The sequence below is a fragment of the Lepidochelys olivacea genome, assembly GCF_965140295.1.
Source record: "Lepidochelys olivacea isolate rLepOli2 genome assembly, chromosome: 6".
Taxonomy (NCBI): Eukaryota; Metazoa; Chordata; order Testudines; family Cheloniidae; genus Lepidochelys; species Lepidochelys olivacea.
In genome coordinates, this window is record NC_140416.1 from 105,493,798 (window position 1) to 105,514,205 (window position 20,408).

The following is a 20,408-nucleotide window of genomic DNA, read 5'->3' on the forward strand; positions in this document are numbered from 1 at the left end:
AATTTGCATCAGGTTTTAGTGTGCTTTTTTCTTAAGCTTAATAAGAGAGCTTTATATGATCCTATATTGGATCAGTTCTTAGCAGTAGCAGATCATGTTGCATAGACCCCATGCTATTGGCAGTATGCGTTCCTGGTGATGAATTTAACCCTTTGGGTCTGGTGCTACTTCCTAAAAGGTTTATAGTTCCCTTTATTAGGATCATGCCTTGACCTAGGATGACAACTGAATAAAACTTTAAAATGGAGTTGTGAATCCAAATAGGAGTCCTGATCTAAATGTGTATCTTGGCTTATAGGCCACGGTTGTTTTCTGTCTCCTGTTCTGCCTTGTCTCTGACTGTATGCGTGTCTGCATATTGACGTCCAAAAGAAATTATGCTTAGGTTGCATTTTGTTGCATACGTCACCCATAGCCAAACTGTAATGCTAATTTTTGATGTGACGTGCTGATTCAGCCAGAATTCCTCCTGGGGCATTAGGGAATGCACAATGGGGCAGGAGCAGCCCCTTCCTTTGGAAGGTGCAGCATGGACTCCTGTTCATACTGGGCCAACTCTGCTGACCAGAGTGAAGAGTCAGGGCTGTGTCCTTCTCCTCATTCCACCAATTTTATGGAGGCTGGCACTGTGGCTAGTAGTGCCTGTGCTCCCCAGTTAGACCGTGGGCAGGCGGACAAGAGGAGAAGGCTGTGTCCCAACTCCCCAGCCCTCATCCAGGTGCACAGTCTGTCCCATACAATGAACACCACTGAGCAGGCTTGCAGTTACAGTCTGCCATAATACAGGTGACAAAGAATGACTGGATCAGACCTTCAGCTGGTGTATGCTGGAGCACTTTGAAGTCAGTGGAGCTACCCCGATACTCGCCAGCAGAGGACAGAGCTCTAAGCATTTAAGGAAAGGTTTATTGCCAAGATGTTTTTTTTAAATTAGAAAGTTGCAAAAATTTCTCTGAACAAGTGGGCCCAAGTCATTGCTGGAGTGAGTGGAGTCACAGCAGGGGTGCAGTTGGACCTTCGGGGGAATTGACCTAAAGTTTGGAATGAATAAGAAATAGCTTTGTCAGGATTTTAGTGGAACGTATTTGCAGAACGCAGCTAAGACCAAGTGGCAGAAATTGTAGAAGTCCGTCTTAATAACATCACAAGCACTCAAGGCTCAGAGGGCTTCTGCTATGCCTGTAGGAACAACTCACAGTCAGGATATCTCCCCAGGTTCCTTTGGGCCATGGTGCCGCTTACTACCCTACATGCCACTGATGTACTCTGTTTGCTGGTATGTGGGCACGCAGGAATCTCTCCCTTTTGGGACACTGCACCCCTGGTGGTATAGGGAGGGAGTAGTCGCTGCTCTCCACTAAGCACCAGTAGTACAATTCTGCCTTGCAATGCCCCACACACTGTAAATCCACGTAAGGACCAGGCAGGATGTGGCCCATAGAAAAGACTTCAAATTTAATGAAGGTTTCCACATCAATATTAAAGACAGAGGGAGAGACTGTTTCATTTCAGAGAGTCAAGATTTATTTTTGGGACTATTCAACTTTCAGAAAGTTCACAGAGGAGACTCCCTGATGTGCACCAGTATGCTGGTGGTGGTTCAGAGAGGTGTGGGGAATATGCGTGTTTTTTGCAGTGCTTTGTGTGAAATATGCCCTGCACAATACGAGCCTAATCCTGTTCTTATTGAAGGCTATGTCTGCACTGCGGACATATGCCAGCATAGCCCTGCTGGTCAGGGATGGGAAAAGGTGTGTGATCCCTCTGCTGGCAGAAGTCCCTAGTGTAGACGCAGCTATGCAGACAAAGCTGCTCTTTTAGTGGTATAGCCCTGTTGTGTTTGTTGCAGGGGTGGTTTTACTTTAACGGTACAGAGCATATTTTTGCTGATATAGCTGCATCCATACTTGGCGCACTATGCCAGTATAGTACAGCTGTATTTCTATACCAGTAAAGAGCTAATTTTATAGATACTGTCTAAATCAATGGGAGTGGCTGGGTGCTCAGAACTTTTGAAAATGAAGCCACAAATATAGGTGCCTAAATATAGATGTAGGATCCTAAGACCTGGTTTACACTTAAGTTTTACCAGCATAATTATGTCAGTAAGGGATGTGGGTTTTTTACCAACACATTGTACCATAAATATGCTGGTAAAAGTCCTAGTGCAGTTACTGAACCAGTATTGGCTACGCCAGTAGATGCACTTTTATAAGTGTGTCTATACTAGGGGAGAGATCCTGCTTCGACAATGCCAGCATAGTGAGAGCAACCAAAGGCCTAACTGTAGGTGTGTCCGTTTTGAAAATCTTATCCTAAAGTTTTGTGTGGGCAGGAAAATGAAGATGAGGAAAACAATGCAAAATGCATTTGTTTAAAAGACTTTATTTAACTATTTTAAACACAACATAGATTAAAGTCACAGGGCCCAATCTGGCTACTCCTACTCATACTGAGTAGTACCATACTGGTATCAGTAGCCCTTAGTATGTACATAAGGCCCTCTCCTGCAAATCTTTACTCACATAAATAATCTTTCCTTAGTTCCATTGATATAAATGTGACAATTTATGTGTGTAAGGTCTGCTCACATAAACAAATGTTTGTAGGATTGAACCCTTAGCACATGTAGGGTGCAGCCGGCCAGCCAGGGCCAGCCAGAAATTCAAGTGTCTGCATTGGGTCCTTCCCTTGGGAGTATATACAGACTTGCAGTTCCCAGCTGGGCCAAGCTCCCCCTCCAGCAGTGGGAACAGTTAGGGAGAGAACGTTCTGCTAGATTTTTCACTTCAGCCCAGCACTGGGACCGCAATGGGACATGCAACACGCTGCCCAGACTCCATCTCTTACAGTATAATTTCTGTGTGCCCCTACTGCTCTTCCAAAAATTGCACCATTGCATACAATTTATACCCTGTGACTTCATGTGGAGGAGTTACATGCCAGGTTTCTATTGTGAATCTAGTACAAGACTGATCACTGCATAATGAATAATCCTAATTATGGATGGGCCAATCCATTGCTAGGAGCCTAAAATGTGGGAATGTCTGTCATGCAAATTAAAGCATTTAACTTTATTTGTACATCTCCTAATGTAATTTTTCTGGACATGTCATTTACATATAGTAAAAATCATAAGTTCCACAGTAAATCAAATATATGTGTTTTAAAATACAATGCATATAAAATATAACCGGGAAAACCTATTTAAAACGGCCGCTGCATATTAATTCATTATAGGCAGAGCTGGTAGCACCACCTATAGTTAAGGTTACTCGACTGTACATAAAATGAGGCTGGGGTCCTATGGAAAATATATGACGTGATTATATAATTAGACAGTATCATAATGCATATACACAAGAGGACCAAATTAAGTGCTTTGACTTTTGAATGCCTGACTTTGTAAATGTAACATTCTTTTGTGTCACCTTAGAGACTAACCAATTTATTTGAGCATAAGCTTTCGTGAGCTAGCATGCTCAAATAAATTGGTTAGTCTCTAAGGTGCCACAAGTCCTCCTTTTCTTTTTGCGGATACAGACTAACACGGCTGCTACTCTGAAACCATTCTTTTTTATGTGTAATATAAATATAATTTCCTTCCACAATATGAGTCACATCTAAGTGTTGTTGAAATATATAGTTCATATCATGTCACTTCTAAAATAGCTAACTGTTAATCTAGTTTTAGCTGTTCGGCTTTTTAGTTAACCAAAGAAAAGTCAAATAGAGATTATATCAATTATAGTGAGCAATATTTCTTCAGGACTGTTAGTGTGAAAGAGAGGACCTCTAGTGGGAAATTTGGGGAACTGCATAACTCAATAAAATGGAGAAGATTTTTGGAATGTTTTATTAAACCATTGATACAGAATATTCTAATAGGTTGCTTTGTTTTATGTATTTCCAACCAAGAGCCCAACCCTGCAAAGCTTTACATATGAAAGTATTGAAATCAACACTTTGCTCATGATCATAAGGCTATTAAAAATTCAGCAGAGTAATTTTGTGGTCATTGCTTATTCAGACAGTCAAGAAATATTGGTCCTGTTGATCTCAGCAGTAACTGAGGACAAAATTTGGCTCATGGTATTTAAAGTATTACATGATCATTCTGTTAACCAGGTGTCTAATACTTTGTTCACCTGCAAAACTCTATGGTTGTAATAAAGGAATTTTTTTATACACCTCTGTGAAGCAGTTGGCTATGTACAATCAACCACTAAACCCAAATCACATTTCTTTAAATTCTTATCAGTATACTGCCATTCCTTGTGCCCCATATCAGCACAATATTTAAGCATGTGCTTAACTTAAGCACATTAGGTATCCCATTGACTTTAGTGGAACTCCTCAGCTGCTTCAAGTAAAGCATATGCTTAAGAGCTATGCTGGATTGGGATCTGAGATACTGCAGTACTCTCTTACTTTAAGTTCATTGGCTATTCCACATTTTAATATCCATTATAGAATTATCACATAAATTACAAGCTTCTGTTACAAGTATTTGCAATATGCTCCAAGTGCAGGGCCCTGTTCTGATCTCACTTTCTCTGGTGTAAATCAAGAGAAACTCCACTGAAATCAGTGGAGTTATACCAGTGTACATGAGATCAGAACTCACCTCAGCCCTTTCGGTCTAGCCCTTATTTCTATAATGGGCCGATTAATGCCCCCATAGATGCAAACTCTATTGCTTGGGCCCGTCTCAGTGTATAGAACATTTTCTAAAAAGAGTAAAAAATAAAACCAGAATGTTTTAAAAACCGTTGTTTTAGGCAAGTGATGGACCAGCAGCAGCAACAGCGCCAGGAATCTCTGGAAAGAAGAACCTCTACCACAGGCATGTATCAAACAGTGCAGTGCAATGTAACTGTAAACAATGCAAACATATTCCTCTCCCTTCCTGTCTCCTCTAGCTGTTGGTGGTTGTCATGCGTTATTACAGAAATAACTGGCCTGCTAAATATAGCTATAATCATTATGGGATTTCAAAGCATTTTCAGTTAGAGACTTAAACTAATAAATTGGAACATGGCTGCATTATTTCACCGATTTGACTGAAATTTAAAGTCCAAACTTCAGTGCACACAGCGCAACTCAGATGGGACATGTAAAGGTGGATTTAAGCAAAGCTTTGTGCTCTTCCAGTCCCATGCTAGCTTTGAGACCGGCTTAAGACTGAGCAGTGTAAAGGCTGCTCTAAATTATGCTGCTGCCCACAGTGCCAAGGGGCTGATGTCACTAGGGTGCAGAAAAGGTCACACTTTCTACACAGCCACAGGGAGAGTGGGTGGCATAGGAATCACTCTACTAGCTCCATGGCACTATAGGATCCCCCTACCTAGAGATCAGTGTCTGTGCCTGGCTCTTCCAGCTTTCCACGGGGTGTACAGAAGAGAATCTGACTGTAAGAGTCCGTTAGTTGGAATAATAAGGTGAGAGGGCTTGTGTATGTTTAGTGGGAAAGTATACCTGATAAGTGGTGAGGTGGGAAGAGAAGTTTCTGTCTACAAAATCTGGCTTTTGCTTTTGTGAAAAAATATGTAAAAAAGAAGCCAGAATTTTTTGTGAATCTGGGGGGGAAAGATTAGTTTTTGCTCAGCTTTTTTTAATTTAAAAGCAGCTCAGTTGTGTCCACAGAAAATGTCACCTGTGGCAGTCATACACAATAATGCTCCGCAGCTTTGAACTCCTAATTTGGGCACACACAATTGTGTGCCATTTTGTGTCAGTTAAAACAAATGAAACAAACAGATGTGCCTCTGCTTCTGCGAGGAACCTTGACGTAGGCATGATATGTGAGATAGTGACATTTCCAGCTGAGCGCCCTCTTGCATGTATGGAGGCATCTCTGTGCTGTTCACAACCTGTGTGCCTGTCTTTATGTTCAAAGTGTCACTTGCCACTGTCCTTGGAACAAAGGTAATGTGTGTAATTCTGACTCAAGATGGTTTGTAGGGTTAGAAGAAGCTTTACAAACATCAAAGCAAAACCTCTAGCCTATGCTGTGTGTGTCACTGCTTTGAAATAAAGGAAGGAACAGCTCTCGATTGCTGCAGTCATCTGGACATCACTAAAATCGTGACTACACCATCCTTTTTTATTTATTATTTTCTGCTTTCATTTACTTTTTAATTCCTTGTCTCCTAACCACTCTGCCTTGTTTTCATTCCTTGCTGTATACCCATTTTATTCTTTTCACTTTTCTTTTCTGTTCTTTTAGTTTCTACCCTTCAGATAAAAGTGTCTTCTTCCCCCTCCCACTGCCAGTCTCCTCCTCCTGACTACAGTAACTACAGTGCTTCTACTTCCGCTGGTGCTGCCCCTCCACCGCCATCTTATGCCAACGTTATCTCTTCAGCATCTACCATCCCCGAGTCCAGTAGTAAACCCTCTTTCAAATCCTCTAACAGAGCCAGTGAATTCCCACAGCTTCATCACAGACATTCTGCCTCTGAGCTCTCACCCTCCCTGGGTTCCTTCTCCTCTCCAGTATGGCCAAACCACAGGACTGTAACACAAAGCATCAAACAGATCTCTTTGTCCCCACCGCCTGAACCTCCTTCCCATTTTCCATTTGCACCTCACCAGCCTGTTAGACGTTCCTCTCTTTCACACTCTCGTCAGTCTTCCTCTTCTCCTGTAACATCTACATCCCCCGTGCAGAAGGGTTTTGTCCTGCAGCCGCATATTCCAGAGGTCCTTCCTGTGATTCCTGTCCAGAATGGCAGAATCAGGGGATCTACAGATATAACAGTCCAAGAAGCCTCTGCAGATGTACCTCAGATAGGCCTGAACAGCCACCCCAAAGAACCTCTAACCACACAAATTCCTTTAAACTCCTCTAGAACCCAGGTAAAAAGCGTGGATGGGTCTTTCTTCTCATACTTAGAAACTGTACCCATCTCTCAGCTACCAGTTATAACCAGCCCTGCTGGTTCCTTTATCCAGGCTTCTTTTCAGTCCTCCCAACCTTCACCTCATGCTCCAAAGCAATTGTACCAGGCCATGTCACACTTTGTTTCATTACCTCCCGCTTATGCTGCTGTATCTGAGGTGAATTTGTCCAAGAAGACCCCTCCTTTCATGACTTCATCAACCATTTCCCACTTGAGTAAGTACTTGTTTTGAATTAGTTATAACAGTTAAAAAAGCTTTAGATTTGACCTGACTGTTCATAAAGCCCAGTTTGCTCTGCCCCAGGACAATATGTGGGAAAAACTCTTGAGTAATCGAAGACTAATACTACTGCACCAGATAGTTCAGACAAATAGGGAAAAGGTATAGAAGGTTAGTGCTATAACTGGTGGTGGGCTTGACACAAAACCTCATATCCAAATGCTCCAATCTTTGGGGAGAGAGTGTTTTTAAAGTCTGAGGCCGGATCTACTCTAGAAACTGTTGCAAGTGTAATAATGACAGTTGGGGCATAATATTTTTAACATTTTTTATACTGATGAAAGGCCTAGTATAGATGCAGAAAAAGTGCTCTTGCCAGTCTGGCTTGTTTCATTTGGGGAACCAGTAAAAGGTAGACCTGCAAAAACCCTCTTTTGTCCATATAAGTTGCAGCTACACTAGGAAGATTTGCCAGGATAGCTGAACCAGCAAACCTTTTCCAGTGTAGACTAGTCCTGCGTGTGGATCTGTATTTTGCATATGGCCTGTATTGTTAAAATGCCTGGATTAGAACAGCTCTGTGTTGTGCTGTTCAAAATCCAGATCAGGTTTTGCAAGTTGGACCCATCTCTCTGTATAAACATATTGTGCTTAAATGGATGTGCCTAGAGAACTTGGGAAACATTTGTATATTTCGTCCACTGACAAATTTCCTGCCCCAGATATTTCAGCTGTCTCTGTTGGGTCAGACCCACAACTGGTGTAGGTCACTGTATAACCATTTTCTTCAACACACTTATTCCAGTTTACACCAAAGAAGTATCTTGCCCATTATTTTTGAGTGAGGTCAATTTATAATCTCAATTATTTTTCAGCCAGGCCTCAGCCTGGCCTCTAATTTTGTGCGTGTAAATTTGCACCTATAATTCACTGTGCTCGCAATGAATTGCCAGCTATCTCATTTGTGGGCCCACATAGGTAGGGAGATAGCTGATGTACTGCTAATAGCACCTATAATTCGTTGCAGGAGCAGCATTGTGAGCATAGTTATTAGCAGGAGTAATGTTGTGACCATAATGTTGGAGGTTATCACTGACCACAATGATGGTTGACGTTATTAAAAAAGCAAAATTAAATAGATAGACAATCAGGCCTTATTGTCTGAATATCATTCCCAAATTTTCCCTGTAAACCAATTAAAAAAACCTTTTCAAATTAATGTTTGTTGCACAGTTGAGTTTGTAATTGAATAGCAACAGAAGCCTTTGATGAGATGGAGTAATTCTAGGTGACATACCATTGATGGAATCCTCATTCTGTTGTCCCATTATAAATAGGAGAAATATACCAGAGGCGTTAACCTATTCGAATCAGTCCATTGAAGGACACTGCTACACGCAGTAGCTTCTGTTGAAGTACACCGTGGCTAAAATTGAACACTTGCCCCTTAATTTTCAAAGACTGGCAGAGGATTTAGCCACGCAAATTTCATTAAATGGAAGTTGTATGGAAATGTGTAGCTAAAGCCCAGGATTTTATTTGAAAAGTGGACTTTGATGTTCACAGAGTTAGTTGATAACATTTATGTATCTGCATCTGAAAAGTTAAAATGAAGAAGAGATATCCCAAAAGTAAACCAGAAAGTGTACTCTGTGTTGAGACAGAACAGTAGCCTGACCAGAGGAAGGGATAGGTGGTGTTTACATATTTCAGGGGTTTTGCATAAGGACACAGCTGCCAATGATAACTAAAAAGCAGAGGATGTACCATTGACATACTCAGCGTGTATCATTCTTCTGATTGTATGTCATCAAACCTTCATTCACCCAATTGTCAATACGGGTTGTATGTGAGATGGGGGAGAATGTTCTTTATTTTTATTTAATCTTCTGTATGTTTCAGGTCCCATTCTTCCACCTGGTCATCCCTCTGCTGCCACAATCCCTGCTTCGTCCAGTGGGCCCCCACCTCCGCCACCCCCGCCAGTACCTCCTCCGCCTACAGGAGCAGCGCCACCTCCCCCACCTCCACTGCCGGCAGGTGGAGGACACGGGGGTAGCACTGACGATGGGTCAATGTCAGGACTAGCAGCAGCCCTGGCTGGTGCCAAACTCAGGAGAGTACAACGGGTAAGGTTTGTGGCACTGGGGTTTTCACACAGTCTGGCCTTCACTGGAGAATGAGGAATGCTTGACCTAGTTTTATTTAACCTTCTGCTAATCTATTTCATGGATAGTCGGAATTCATTACAAAGCCCAATGAAATGTGTTTTAAGTGACCATTCCATGGACCGTGACAAGTCAGTTGCTTGTACAGGCTGTTATTGAAAGGAAGGCTGAAAAAGATTTGTGCTGGAAACAGGGGTGAAAGTAAAATTAAACTCTTACCGGTACAGGGCTGGTTCCTTCCCCCTCCCCCAGAAGGGGCGGGGCTAGGGGTCAGCATCCCCCAGCCACCCCATCCACGCTGCCTGGCCCATGGCGCCCGGGGCTCCAACGGTGATTTAAAGGGCCTGGGGCTCCGGCAGCGGCGGCCAGAGCCCCAGGCCCTTTTAAATTGCCGTTGGAGCCCCAGGGCAGCTGCTCCTTTTGCCTCCACTCTTCACCCCCCTTCCCCCCCCGTCCCCCGTCGGTGAGTGCAACAGGGGGCACAAAAGGGGAAGCGACTTAAAGTCAGCTGTATGGACTGGTACCGGAAGCCACTTTTTACCGGTACGCTGTGCTGACCTGTACTGCCTTACTTTCACCCCTGGCTGGAAACCTGTAGGGTAAAATCCTGGCCCTATTGAATTCAATGGCAAAACTCCCATTGACTTCAGTGCAGCCAGGATTTCACTCCTAGAGTCAAATTTTTAAATAAGTTAGGTGCACAGTCGCATACACAATTACTGCAGGTGCACATTCAGTGGCTATTTATGACCGTTTGCACTTGCCTTTTCCTGAGCTGCACGTGCAGTGTGGCTGGGCCTTTAAAATGGCCTTTTGTCCATTAGAAACAGTCCTTAAAGCAGATTTCTATGTTTGGTTTTATAATTTTCAGGAGGAAATTTTCCAATTGGTTTTTTTTTCCTGACTTGTTTTTACAGTAATTCACACTTTGATCCTCACTGCTCAGTGAAGATTAACTAGCAGGTGCCTGCATCGATCTCTTATATGACTAAGACATAATTGGTTTCTCTCCAGCGTATCCTGTAGAATACTCACTAGTATTATGCTATCAACCATGATGATAAGTAGTTAAAACTACACTAGACTTATCAAATAACGGCTTGATTGTGCAGCCTGTGTGTGAGTAGGCGCTCACTGAGAGGAGTACGAGTTGCATAATCTCACCAGAAATTCAGAAGCATTTTGTTGTCATTTTCATCGTTTGCTCAGGTATTTACAAAATCCACGGGGGGTTTCCCAATCCTAATATGTGAATTAGCCACTGGGTTTGACCTGAATTACATTTGCTTCCGTTCTGGCCCATTGTGCTTTCTGCCTCTGACTGCATGCTGCAATCCTGGTGCTTTGCTCCGAGTGATTATCTAAACTAGTCAGAAAGGGCCGGTGCTTACAATAAATTCCTCTGGTGACTTGCAATATCAATTTGTGTCTTAAGCCAGAAGATGGTTCAGGAGGCTCCAGCCCCAGTGGGGCCTCTAAGAGCGATGCCAATCGAACAAGTAGTGGAGGAGGAGGAGGAGGACTAATGGAAGAAATGAATAAATTACTGGCAAAAAGGTTTGTACTCCATCCTAAAGTAAACTCTAGAACAAGCGCACCAGCAGACAGTGGAACAATTCGCTTTCAGTATCTACTAGCAATTGGGTAGCTCCAATGCCTCTTTGAAACTGGCAAAACTCTGCATGGGATATAGTATTGTGGAAGTTCAAGAGATCAGTTTAACAGCCTGCCACGCTGCTATTCCTGTGTAGGTGTTATTCCCTGGACCCCCCCCCTTTTTTTTTTTGACACAGTAAACGCATAGGTGTTGCCACCAATGGTGTCAGACCAGCTTGAGCTGCTCTAGCTGAGCCTGCAGATTCTGTGGGAGCGAGAGCCTTAGAAGTTACTGATTTTTCTCTCTGACTTTGCTGGTTTACAATCTACGTCAAAGCTGCTGTGTTCTAAAGGAATGAGCTTCAACAGAGCCCCGGCCAGATAATTATTACGGGGTATATCGAGGGGAATGGACCAAAAAAGTATCCAAAACTGTAATAACAAGATTGCATATTGGTAGCCTTTGAGGTAGTAAAATAAAATGTCGCTGTACCTCTTACCCAGCGAATACAGCACGTCAGCTATGATGCCAGGTTAAGCAGATTCCTTGATGAGTCTACATAGGGTTGAAAGCAGATAATTCCCACCATAGCACTTGTGCTTCATGCTCCCTGGATTCCCAAAGAATAACTTTCTAAAATCAATGCAGTGCAGGGGGATTAATGCTTGTTATTAGCAATGACATAGGAGTATTTACTAGGTAGTGACGGCAGTACAGGATGCATTCATGTGACTTTTTGGTGTCCCTGCAGCTTCTCTATGCTGCTGGAAATCAAAATGTACAGGTGAGTCGCATCATACGCGCATTTAACTTACACAAACTCAACTATACGTGCTCGGCAGAAAAAAAACAAAAATAATGTGATACCTGTAAATAGTGCGGGCGATTCCGCCCATCATTCCACTCAATGAGCATATGCCTTGGAGTGAGCGTGAGATGGGAGATGTGAATCTGCTGTTCCCTCAGTCAGTCTCAGTTCCCACGTGCCTCTCCTAGCATGAGCATCTCGCCATGCTGAGTGTGATTCTAGTTCTTAAAGATACGTATTTTTTGTACAACATGGTCCCTAAACGGAAGCCAACTACTTCTTCTGGTGCTCAACTGAAGAAATAGTGATCTGGTCCAACGCTGGAGGAAAAACTGACTCTGTTGGACTTATTGAGAGACAGTATGTCTGTCTCCAGCGTGGCACGTAAATATGGCTGCAACGAATCTAGCATCCGTGCCATCAAGATTCGAGAGAGAGAAATTCATTAAGCCGTGGCATCAAGTGATCCAATAACTGCTAAGGTGACGAGCAAGGTGTGTGATAAGACTTTTTAGTGAAGACGGAAAAGGCATTAAACTTATGGCTGGAAGACATGAACCATAAACGTGTGCCTATTGATGGCAACACATTGTGAGAAAAGGCTCTTAGCCTCTACGTGCTGTTCAAATCTCCCCCCGAAGAGGGACAGCCTTCTGATGAGAAGGAATTCAAAGCCAGCCAAGGTTGGCTTAACAGTTTTAGGAAACGCTTCAACCTCAAAAATATGCAGACTACTGGTAAAGCTGCATCTGCCAATGAAGAGGCAGCAAAAGCCTACCACGAACAATTAAAGAAAATCATAGACGAAAAGGGCTACCTTCCGGAACAAGATTTTAATGCTGACAAGACTGGACTCGTCTGGAAAAAAAATGCCCAACCGCACTTACATTTTGAAATCAGAAAGACAAGCCCCTGGCTTCAAAGCAGCTAAAGACCGTGTGACTGTGTTGTTTTGTGGCAATGCGGCTGGGCATTTAATAAAGCTGGGCTTGCTCTACAGGGCTGCAAATCCCCGTGCTCTAAAAGGCAAGAACAAAAATCTCCTGCCTGTGTTCTGGCAATCAAATAAAAAGGCTTGGGTGACGGCAACATTATTTCTGGATTGGTTCCACAAGTGCTTCATTCCGGAGGTCAAGCAGTACCTCGAAGAGAAAGGACTTGACTTTAAAGTGTTGCTGATTGTAGACAATGCACCTGCGGCCACCCTGTGGCACTCCGGTTTGCACATAACGATGTTGAAGTCGTCTTTCTCCCACCCCCCCATACCACCTCCATCCTCCAACCTCTCGACCAAGGCGTGATTTGCTGTTTCAAGGCCACGTACACGAGGCTTACGTTCTCACGGATACGTAGCGCTATGGATGCTGATCCCAATCTTAATGTGATGGAGTGTTGGAAGTCCTTCAACATTGCCGATTGCATCACTTATATTAAACAGGCAGTGGATGCAATCAAGCCTGAAACAGTCAATGCATGTTGGCGAAACCTATGGAAAGACTGTGTGAATGATTTTAAGGGTTTCCCGACCATTGACAAAGAAGTGAAACCATTGTTCAGGTGGCCAGGCAAGTGGGTGATGATGGCTTTGTTGACATCCTTGAGGAAGAAATTGAAGAATTAATTGAGAGCCATAGAGAAACATTAACTCTTTGTTAGTCAGAGGAACTGATAAAATCATTTACAGAAGACAAAGATGATGACGACGAACAGGAAGAGCTAGCAAGTTGGAATCTTCATAAATTTGCTGAAGTGTTTCAAGCAGCAAAACACTTGAATGATTTAATTTCTGAATATGATCCATCTATGGAATGAAGCCTCAAAATCACATGTAGTATTACGGAGTATTTGAGACCATATCAAGAAATGTTTGAGCAGCTCAAGACACAACAGCAACAGTTGCCGATCACCATGTTTTTCAAGGAAAAACAACCAGCAGCAGATGAGCCTACGCAATCAACTTCTTGAGCTGTACCAGAGCCAACCACTTCGTCTACGACAAGCTCTCCGTCACCCAAGCTCTTCGTCACTTCCATCTCCTGGATCGACATCAAGCCCTGACGACCCCCTGTAATTACCCACCTGTACTTACCCCCAGTAATTAAAAATACAATACTGTAAAATTATATTTTGCATATGTACTCTTTATTATATACTGTACGTTACTGTATACATTATACACTTATACATATTACTGTACAGGGTTGTATACATAAAATCATGTACAATATACTGTACTTTATTGGCGATTTAAGGAATTTTCAAGGGTAATTTTGACTATATGCGATTTTCGCCTTACGTGTTGACTTTAGAACCTAACCCCCGCGTAAGATGCGACTCCACTTACTGCCTGTTGCATAGAGAACATAGACAAGACTGAGTGGAAATAGATGCCCAGTTCTCAGTATGCAGGCCGGTTTAACCAGCAAAGCACCTATCACTCAGAAGTCTGTCAAGACATAAAAAATTCTGCCCTCAGTTACTTCTCTACAATCCTATGGAAGTCAGAGGGTTAGTTTGGGGTAACTGCCAGGAGAATATTCTCTATGGGCCTCACCTGCAGTCAGATCCACATGGGTGCAAGGGTCCCCCTGCATAGATCCAGTTACAGGACTAGAGCATACATTTTTAATTTTAACTGTTTATTCTTTTCCCCCTCCCTTTTCCCTTCCCTTAGAAATCTCTCCCACCATAGGTTGCCACCTATCTTAAAACCTGTACAATAAATAATTCCCTCACAACATTCCATCCTTTACAGATTAATAAAATTCTCTCTACTACTTTACACTTTTGATGTATCCGTTGGCCATTATTAATAACATAACACCTGGCATTGACCATTATTTTTACTGATTATATGTGCCAATGAAATGTTACTGGTCCTAAATATGTTTGGGTACGTCCACACAAGTGTTTCTATTCCTTGGCAGGACATGAGATATCACACCTTAAAAATCACATCATTCTGATTCCCTTCTTTGCTTTTTCTTCCCAACCTTCCATTGTAATGTTCATTTTATCAGCCTGTAGCTCACAAGTCACTAATGTCAGAGATGCTTTTGAGTTTATCTTAAAGGATTTTTTATTGTTATACAAAGTGTAAACAGGGAAAGAGTAAAAATGCAGGAAGAGGAGGAGAGGAATAAATAGGAACGGGTCCACTGTTACAAAGCATACAGATTTAAAATGGCTAAATAATGTTCTCTGCCCCAGAACTTTTCTTATTCAAATGGCCTTGTCCAGACAGCTCTCCAGCCCCTATTGGTTTCAACCAGAGTTCTATACACACAAGACAGGTAGTTGTAAAGCACCATGTAAATGTACAGTCCTGAAAAACTGGTTATGAACAATATAAAATGCCAAATATACAATTATCTTTGGTTCATTTGAATTAGAATAGTTATTCACTGGATTCAGTGGGTCAGATTCTGATCTCACTTTGTGCTGGTGTAAATAAAGAATGAATAGTAAAACTGTTATATTAAAGTTGTAATCAGGCCAGTGACTAGCGCTGTATAAATAATCAGAACAGATGGACAGACAGACTCCAGATGTTAAGGAAAGTCTCCATCTCTTATGCTTGGAAGTAGTAAGCCCCACAAAATGTGCCATCTTTAATGTGTGGCTGTAATCTAAGAAAGTGGCTAATTAAGTGTGGCGTCTATTTTCGCCAACAGATGTGGACCTTTTGGTGTATGCAGAGTCATATGTGCTCACTCCAGTGACAAAAATAAGCTTTCCCCACATTTTACTCCTGTTAGCACTGCACAGCCAACACAGCTGAGACTGAGTGAGCCGCAGGTTCTGTTCCCCCGTGGGAGTCGTCAGAAGAATTGTTTACCAAATTCCACCTGTGCAAACCCATTGAAGGCAATAAGACTGCACAGGTGTCCACTGAGAATGTCATCTGAACAAAGTGCAGTTACACGGGTGTTAGTGAGGACTTCCTGTTGCCTGCAGAACTTTGTTACTGGTGATGATGTACGAGGTGCAAGGAGAACTTGACTCTTATTGTGTCGCAGGTTGTGTTTACAGGGCTGGCAGTCAGAAAAAAAATCTTTTTCCTTTTTCAACTGAACTCACACGATACAAAAGTCATTGAGAGACCAACAGAATCCCCATTTTTCAGCATAGGTCTGCACATTTAAGGATGGAATTTATCCAGGGTAGGCACAGTGACTGAGAAGCTGGGTTTCAGGTGATATAAAGCATTGCTTGCAAGACTTAGTGATTCCCATGATAGCAGCTGCTATAATCATTTCAGAACTGAAGTGGAAACAAAGCAGAATGAAGTGCTGTCTCACAAACCACTGTCATTTCTAGGCCCTTTAATTTTGCTGCAAGATACCAGAACTTAACTCTAACACTAGCCCCTCACCCCAGCAGTGCTTTTCTTGGCGTTGGTCCACAGAAGGATCGAGAAGTTCCAAGACCTCTGACCACTGGAATTGTCATTCCCCCAGGTGCTGACTTTTGTTTTTGCCAGTGGATGCTGCTCTCTGCCGCTTTCCGCCCACCCCCCATCCCCATGTGAGCGGCAAGCAAGGGTGAGGCCTCAGGGGGAAGAGGCCAAATGGGTGCGGGGCCTCGAAGCAGGGGGCAGGGCCCACAAAAGATTAACCCATCCCTGTGGGTGCTGAGCACCCCCTGTTTTATTTTAGCGGGTGCTTGAGCTCTGGATCCCCTATGGAATCAGCACCTATGTTGACTCCCTGGAGATATCAAATACAGTAAAGTTATTAATGCTATTAAAATGATATAAACGATATTGACCCTGTCCCCCATCTCCGGTACACATACACACCAGTCACACAGCATGGTAGATCTTAGTTTCATGCTTTTTCAGAATTTAAACACAGACCACCTCTGTTTTTTAAATCTGTGAGGCTTTTCCAGGAAGAAGGAAAATCCCTTCACAGATTTTTCCTATTCAGTTGGTAAGGGGTTTGGAATTTGGTTTTGAGAGTTGTGTGGGGTTTTATTTTCCTTCTGTGGGGTGGATGTTGCTGGCCTCAGAGTCAGAAACAAAATAAAAATGCTGCCAGGTTAGTGGAAGAAAAATCTAATGAAGTGGCTTCTGCAGGTGGAGGAGTATTTGATGGATTACAGTCATCACAGCCAAGGTCCATGTAATATGTGGAACTGCATTGCACCTAATAATCTAAAATAGGAAATCAGACATCCCTGAATCTTTCTGGCTGAGAGCCCTACCCCCCAGATTAGGTGGATTTTCCTACAGCTGCCAGGTAGCATTCACACAATACACCTCTCCCATACTGCTCACACAGTCCATCAAAGAGACAAGGTGGGTGAGGTAATATCTTTTATTGACCCTGATTCTGTTGGTGAAAGAGACAAGTTTTCAAGCTTACTGAGAGCTTTTCTTTGTCTGGGAAAGGTGCTCTGTGGGTATGTCTACGCTGCAATTAAACACCCGCAGCTGGCCCATGTCACCGGACTCGGGATCACACGACTATAAAACTGCAGTGTGGATGTCTGGGCTCAGGCTGGAGTCCAGGCTCTGGGATTCTGCCTGAGCCCAAGTGTCTACACAGCAATTTTGTAGCCTATCCCCAAAGCGTGAGCCCAAGTCAGCTGACATGAGCCAGCCGTTGTTGTTTAATTGCGTTGTAGAGATACCCAGAGTGTCAGAGCTAAACAGAGTGGAATAGATTATTTAGCATAAGTAGATAACACATATTGTAAGAGACCATTCAGTGTGAAGTGGACAGTTAACACCTCTGCAGTCATAGGACAAAAAGTGGGAGTTAGTGGGTTATGGATTATTGTGATAAACCATAAATCCAGTGTCTTTATTAAATCCAAGAAGTTTTAGTGTCTAGCAAAGTGATTTTCAGGTTTCCTTTGAGGATGAGGACTGAGAGATCAGATGTGGAGTGATCACTTTGTGAAAAGTGTTCACACACAGGTAGTAAGGCGTTTTTGACTTTTATAATTTTTTCTGTGAAAGTGAATAACTCTCCTTGTCTTTCTAATATTGTGGGACCAACATGGCTACAAGAACACTGCAAACAGTCCATCAAATTGAGTTGCACTTGAACACATCTTGGGCTCGCTACTGCTGGCCACATAACAAAGCAGCTATGAAGTCTGTGCCCAAGTGAAAAGGGTGAACATTTGTAAATGGAGGTGAGGGGGTAAAGAATGAGGGAAAAGGAGGATCCCAGATGCACCTAGATTGTTAGTTCATAGTGTGTGATTTATGCTCTGAAGATGCAGTGGGCCTGAGTTTGCTTTCAGTTACGCTGGTGCAAATCAGGAGTAACTCCATTCACAACAGTAGAGTTAAACTGATATAAAAAACTGTGTGAGCAGTAGAGTGAGTGGTTTTGTTAGGATTAATTAGATGATGTTTGCACAGTACATTGAAAATGTAAAGCACAATTTAAGTGCGAGGAATTATGGTGATGAAAAAATGAAAACTTCCCTTCCCCCGACCTTGGCGCCAAGCTTTGCAGAGGATAGAAATGTGGTATGTTTTCTCTAGTACTTTTAGACATTAAGCAGAGCTTGAGAATCAAATGTGCATGCTCCCACTCCTCAGGAATCACATGATCATTGTGGCTAATGTACTAAAAAGAAAAAGAAAGTAGAAACTGAACAATACTTGTTTTCCTTTGAGCTACGTTGTGGTTTGTAAGCCTCTCTAGAGAGAGAGCAGGTGAACTCCTAAACAGCATGAACTCCCAGAGACAGTGGCTAGTTCAGCCAGAATTCCTCTTGCGCTGACTCTACTAGCCAGGGTAGGAGGAAGGGCCATGGCTTCCTCGCTTCCAGCCCCTTGGCAGTGTCCACCTATATAAGTGCTGGTCTGTCCTGAGTGCAAGAGCAGGAGACGGGCCACAGGCCTTCCAGGACCTCCTTCTCCCACTTTCCTGGCCCTCTTATATTTAGGTTGCGCCATGCCTCTCATAGGAACTAAGATAGACTGAAGTGACCTATTAGGCCACTGTCCCATCCCTCTGCCAGGACAGGATTGTTCCTATATAAATAGGCTTGGCAGAATTCAATTTTGTTTTTATTTATAAGTTCAACATATAATATCAGTGTTTGCTTTTAAGCATTGTTTTATATTTTTATTGATTTCAGTTTTTGCAATAGTGCAAAATAATGCAGCGGGGGCGGAGATCAGACGACAATTATTTAGTGACAGCAGATGTTGAGATTCAAAAAGTTTAAGCTTTATAACTGTTAAATCACAAGTTATCAACATCACATATCAAAATATACAAAGTAAATAGCCTTAAATTAATCTCTAATAACTTCCCAAGCTGCATTTTTTTCTTACTTTGCCTATCTGTCCATTTAGATTATTCTGCGTGGACATATGTTTTCAGCTGTTCATGTGTACACTGAAATTGATGTTTACCCACATTTACTGATAAAAATTAAATCCTTTCAAGCCTTCTTATAGATCACAGCTGTTTGTAACCTGTTTATCTGTTGAGCCACGTAGAGAGTGATGCTTTACCCTGTCTCAGGCTGACAAAGCAATACAGAATCTTGGTCTCAGCTCAAGTATTTTTCATTCAGCTTTCTCTAAAGCCCCTGGATGCTACAGATACCATGAACCTGAGGGCTTAGCAGTTCTACAGCCTTTGGATTGGCTTTTGGGCATTCAGAATCTCCCAGGATCCACCAGAGGCACAGGGCTATCCATGTGAAAGCCCAGGCCTGACTACTGGCTCTGGCTCCCTCCTGGCTTCCAGGCAGCCAGAGCTTTCCCTCACCTCCTGCTACCCTGAAGCCCACACTCAAAGGAGATTGTGGCACATTGGAAATGTAAACGTGTCCCCAGGCTGCACTAGCTGCTCTGTGGATGCCCTTTGAGGCTGGTGGGGCGTGTGTGTGTGTGTGTGGGGGGTTAATGTGCATTTCCACCAGCCCCACATCTCCATGCCCATGTGCAGATCCTTGGGCCTACAGATTGTGCTCTCTGGGTCAGGGGTGGGGGAGGCAGAACGAGTGAGTTCTGTACATGGAGAGTCCATTCTGCATGTGGATTTAGGGGGAAAATAATCTGGTCCAGTATTAGAACATCCAACCGAGTAGTCTATGTGCCAGTGCTTTTTATTGTAGAAGCAGCCCTATACCTTGCAAGAAATTGCCTCTTAGTTGCTCAATGCCATATACATTTCCCTTACCCCTGTTCCTTTATACTGTACAACCCTGTACTTCTGAATGGAACCTTGACTCAAAATATTGATCCCCTGCCTGAAGATCCTGCTTCACAGAGGCCTAGTTTGGATTCTTAACCATTGCAGCCTCTTCTGCTAAAGAAATTCCACAGCAGTAAAGATAATCCTCAGCAAGGCACAAATCAGTCTTTTCAAATGACGATTGAAGCCTTGTGCAGGAAATGCATTTCTAAAGGGTTGACTTTGTCCTACTTTTTTACCCCTGTGCAAAGGAGGAAAGCAGCGTCACAGTCAGACAAGCCAGCTGACAAAAAGGAAGAGGAAAGCCAAAACGTAAGTGAAGCGTTCACTAGTATTGTGTGTCTGTGAAGTAAAAAGGGTCTCCCAAACTAGCTGATATGTTGCGATTGCTTGAAGGCTGGAAGCACAATACTTGCCCACTGCACACACAATAAAATGACTAGCAAATGTTCACACAAGCTAAATTCAACTGCTCCAGGGTACTTAGAAACAAGAATCCCTTCTTGTTTGTTCACAGACCAGATATTGTCTAA

The 20,408-nt window shown here is 42.9% G+C and overlaps 1 protein-coding gene across 2 annotated transcripts in view; it reads left to right on the top strand.

Moving 5' to 3' along the window:
• EVL (Enah/Vasp-like) overlaps positions 1-20,408 on the top strand; it is a 187,118-nt gene that overhangs the window by 153,137 nt on the left and 13,573 nt on the right. For both annotated transcript variants that reach the window (XM_084631262.1, XM_084631263.1), the window contains exons 5-8: positions 4,782-4,846; positions 9,028-9,254; positions 10,729-10,850; positions 20,127-20,187. In XM_084631262.1, the coding sequence (XP_084487388.1) occupies positions 4,782-4,846; positions 9,028-9,254; positions 10,729-10,850; positions 20,127-20,187 (475 nt within the window). The remainder of the gene's footprint in view (positions 1-4,781; positions 4,847-9,027; positions 9,255-10,728; positions 10,851-20,126; positions 20,188-20,408) is intronic.